The sequence below is a fragment of the Pteropus vampyrus genome, unplaced genomic scaffold (genome assembly GCF_000151845.1).
Source record: "Pteropus vampyrus isolate Shadow unplaced genomic scaffold, Pvam_2.0 Scaffold183, whole genome shotgun sequence".
NCBI classification, from domain to species: Eukaryota; Metazoa; Chordata; class Mammalia; order Chiroptera; family Pteropodidae; genus Pteropus; species Pteropus vampyrus.
Window position 1 is genome coordinate 1,718,787 of NW_011888964.1, and position 4,539 is coordinate 1,723,325.

The following is a 4,539-nucleotide window of genomic DNA, read 5'->3' on the forward strand; positions in this document are numbered from 1 at the left end:
GTGCAGGCCCAGCCCCACGGGCTCGAGGGAGAAAGGAGCAGAGGTCCCCTTGCTTACCTCTCGTGGGGTCGGCCGTTCTGTGCTGAGCCATCGGAGTGTGACTAGTCTGGTGTCATTTACCCGAGAAGGAACTGTGGGAGGAGAACCAGCTGTGGGCTGAACCCACGAGTGTGTCACCGCATGCCACTCTCTGCAAGGTTCTAAGCGGTGTCCTGGTTTTTCTGACGCACGGTGTCCTTGTCCGTGGAACGGGTACGCCAGTTCCTACGTCGGGGACTGTGGTGATGCCGCGTGGGGTCTCAGCGCTGGCACACGGGGGCCCTCACCGCGTGGTTCTCGGTTCCCCTCGCGACTCCCGAAGCAGCCGAGCTGGATCGTTTTCCTTTTTGACTGGAACGTCTTACTCGATTGCACGCAGTCGGAATAATGCTAGTGTGTATTTCCAGGGCAATCCAAGATGCCAAATTTCCCTACAAAATAAGGTAGAGTGAGGAACGGGGAGCCTGAGGGGGTGAGTGGCCGGTCTTCCTCGGATACTCAACATCGCGTCGTAAACTAATTGCTTACTTTTTCCCTGGTTCAGTAATCTAGATTTCCCACAAATTTGTTCCTTCAAAAACTTATGCTTGATTCAACGCAGCCGCGGTACCAGGCCCCGGTGCCCGGCGTGGGCAGGATGCGGAGCGTGGGGACCTACATCTGGCCGTGGTCGCCCAGCCCCTGCCGCCGTGCTCCGACCACGGGGTGCAGGGCTGGCCGCAGGGGGCCCTCACACCCGGCCCTCGGTCCCGGCCAGGCCGTTAGGCCGCCCCCCGCCCGGTGAAACGAGACGTTCCCCTCGGTACTCGCCGTACCTGTTTCGTAAAGCGAAGCGTCCACAGTTAGCACAGCATGGCGTCAGTGGCCCATCTGCTGGGAAGAAGCGTGGCTTTGCTCCCTCCTCCACCCCCACAGTGCCGCGCGCGAGCCCAGCCTGCCTTCTTGGCGGAGGGTGCTGTCATTGTCCCCTGCACGTCCATCTTCCCTGCAGACTCAGTTCTTCCAGGACAAATGCCATCATCGTGACCCCCACCACCACCACCGTGCACAGTAGGCACCTTCTCTGTGTCTGTCGGCCAGTTGCTGTGGTCGAGGTGTCAACACATTTATTACGTATTAAAGCTGGGGGACCAGGAAAGGGCCCTTTGCTGACCCCGGAGTCTCAGGCCCCCGTTGGAGTTGTCAGCCCAGCGGGAGTTTCTTACAGTTATTAGTTACCTCTGTTTTGGAATATACTTCATTGACTATGATTTAAACTCACAGCCAAGTCATTGTGTCCCGTGTTCTCATCGTTTCTCTTTGTGTGTTTTGTTCCGTTCATTGCAGTGGCGCTGACTACTATGATTATGGACATGGACTCAGTGAAGAGACGTATGATTCCTACGGTGAGTGACTGGCCGGGGTGAGCCGCAAGTAGACAGGTGAAGAAGTGCTTGTAGGAACACCCCCTGTTTCTTAGCGGGGGGCACTTCTTAAAGGCACAGCAGCTCCCTTTCAGTTCATCTGTGCCTACCTAGCCTTTTCCAGAAGCCCCTTTAAGATTTAAGTTTAATATTTAAAGAGGGCTAAAGACTTGCAGAAAATTGCAGGAGTTCAGATTCTGAACTGAGATTTTCCGTTTGGATCGATTGCCATATGCTGATCGTCTCATTGATAGACTAGTTCGCCAAACCACAGCCACTTGGTAAGGTGGGTCTTTTTGACGTCTTTGCATTTGAAGCATTTGAGACCACAGCTCTAAAGTGATTCTCTCACCCCCATCTTTATGTTTTAATTCATCACCAGTCTCAAGTCCTCCAAAAACACGACGGTGAGAGTCAGTCTGTAAAGGTTACGTGAGCACGGAGCAGAGGGGCGACGCAAAGCCCGCAGGCTTACGGGAAGGCAGTGGGGGATCCCTGTCCAAAGTCTCCATCTGCGGAAGGATGACAGGTTTAATTAAAAGAACCCATGGCAGCGACATAATAATAGCAAGAAGCTCCTTTGCCGTGGGACAAGGAGATCGGAGAACAGGCGGAAGCTTCTGTCAAATGCAGAGCGCTTCCGATGAACCCTACGAAGGGCAGCGCGAGGGAACCGGGATTCTGGTGAATGGAGATCTGGACAGAACTGAAGAAACCATTGTCCAGCGTTCCTTTCAAGTAGTGTATTTTGTTAGGTCACCTGCCCCAAGCCGTGATGACCATACCTTGGACTTTATTTTTATTGTTATTCGAAGCGAACACTTAAGAGAAACATGTTGCTTTGTTGAATGCTGTACACTTAAATTGATGCAAGTTAGCTTGGGGGGAATGATGTTGATTGCATGTTTGTGTCACAAGAAGGGGCCATTTTAAGCATTTTTCCTTTGCAGCTTTTTTAAATTGGTCTCCGTGGACGCATGACTTTCCGATTGCGGTGTGTTGCAGCAGAGGTGTTACCTGCTTGTTGCCAAGGGCCTCCTGTCACTCGGAAGTCCTCAGGTTGAACCTGTGTAACGAGGATAGAACGCCCTTGGTGGTTGATGCCGTTCTCCGGCGGGGTTTTGGTGTCGTGAGTGCGAGGTGACACTATGTCATTGAGTTTATTTCATTCATTAAGTTTATTTCGTCTTCACGGAGTGCTGTTGAGGTGTCCGAGTTCTTCACTCTTCTGGGAAAGGCCCTGGGAAGGGCCACGCAGAGCAGCTCTTCTCTCGTCTGCCTGTTCCCGTTTTGCTCTCCTTTCTGCCTTCCCAAATTTTTACCTGTGTTTTCTTTGTTGTTTTTTTTTTGTTGTTGTTGTTTTGTTTGTTTTGGGGTTTTTTGTTTTTTGGTTTTTTGTTTCTGTTTTTTTGTTTGTTTGTTTGTTTGTGGTTAGACATCTAGGAGACCCTTCTCCCATCCTCTTTCCCCTTCATAAATGTCTTCACGTTTAGCGAAAGGCAGTTCAATGTGCCGCTTGCGCTTGCGAGCTTTCGTTACATGAAGGGCCAAAAGGAAAAGTCCTCGTGAAGTCGGTTGCCGTTCAAGATACAAACGTTGTTTTCCTTCCCGTGCTGACAGGTCTTGCCAATGAGATGACCTTCTTCCGTTTTTGAATTTTTGAATTTTTGAATTTTTTTTTTTTTTAGTACATCAGGGCTATGTGTTATCTTCAGGGCGACATCTGCCGTTGGTTCAGGGCTAAGCTAGGTTCTGAGACACGGCACCAGTGGGGTCCGGGGCGACGATATAACTGTCATTCATTTTGCCGATTTCAGGGCAGGAAGAGTGGATCAACTCAAGACACAAAGCACCTTCAGCGAGGACAGCGAAGGGCGTCTACAGAGACCAGCCATATGGCCGCTACTGACTGTACTGTCTGCTCTTGTGAATAGGCAATCTCCACCAGTCCTGTATACTGTTCAAAGTAATTTTTTTCTATGAACAATCCCTTTTTAAATAAATCAAAATGTTTAAAATCTGAATGGATGGAACTTAAAACTACTTTGTTGAAAATCAACCTGGGCAGAAAAAAAAAAAAGAGAGAGACATGTAAAATTTTGTTATCTCCAGTCTGTATATGACAAAATAGGTCATCGACAGGAAAAAAAAAAAAAAAAAACTTTGATTAACTAGTGTTAAACAACAAAAAAATAGGTTTACTAAATTTGTTAATCCATCCTTTAACATAAGCCTCACCTTTCATTTTAAAGGTTTCCATAGAATTTAGTTATTTTATCTTTCGGCCATATGCTAGTTTTTTTTTTTTTTCCTTTTTTTTTTTTCTCTTGCCAACATGCGTAAAAAGGGAAGCTAGTTACAAGTGCAAATAATGTGGTATTCTTTTGTAACTCAAGTCTTGAAATGTTCTGTAGTGTTAAGCAAAGTTTCCTCTTGCTTGATACTAAATAAACTTTTGAAAGAAATCTTGTGTGTGTGAGCTAACAATGTCATGTTTCTCTTATTTAAAAAGGCCTTCATAAATAGTTGTAAACAGGGAAAGAATTCATTTAACAACGCCTGTCATAAAAGGGTCACACTAAACATTGTACAACTTATTTTAAAAATGGTTTAAAATTAAATGTACCATTATTTGCTCACCGTAGATTTAAATGCTGTTTAAAGAGTCCAAATGGTATCAAGCTGCGTGAGTGGCACATTAAAACTACGCAGAACCAAATCTTGTTCAAAAACTCGGTTTTAAAATAACTACTGATTTTCTGAAAAAGATGTGATCAGTTTTCATCTTGTCGAGCATTTCTTCACTAGTGCAACTTTGGATTTTTTATGAGAATTTTGGTACCTTAATGAACACCTCGCTCCCTGCTGGAAGCAATAAGCACAAAGCTTTTAAAGACATTCTGACTTGACTAATTGAGGTCGCATTCGCCAAGGCTGAGGATCTGTAAGCCTTAAACGGTCTTCATTTCCAAAGGTAAATAAATCAAATAAGATTTTAATCTCACTTAATTTATCTTAATATAACTAATAAAACCAGGGAGATTACAACTTAGCACGTTTCATTATCCATTTTAGAGAGCTTTCAAGAGCACCTAAA

At 46.1% G+C, this 4,539-nt stretch overlaps 1 protein-coding gene across 1 annotated transcript in view; it reads left to right on the top strand.

Moving 5' to 3' along the window:
• Positions 1-3,597, top strand: part of KHDRBS3 (KH RNA binding domain containing, signal transduction associated 3) — a 113,876-nt gene extending 110,279 nt beyond the window's left edge. The window contains exons 8-9 of the mRNA XM_023537225.1: positions 1,366-1,424; positions 3,260-3,597. Of these exons, the coding sequence (XP_023392993.1) occupies positions 1,366-1,424; positions 3,260-3,351 (151 nt within the window). The 3' untranslated portion in view covers positions 3,352-3,597. The remainder of the gene's footprint in view (positions 1-1,365; positions 1,425-3,259) is intronic.
• The last annotated feature ends 942 nt before the right edge of the window (positions 3,598-4,539 follow it).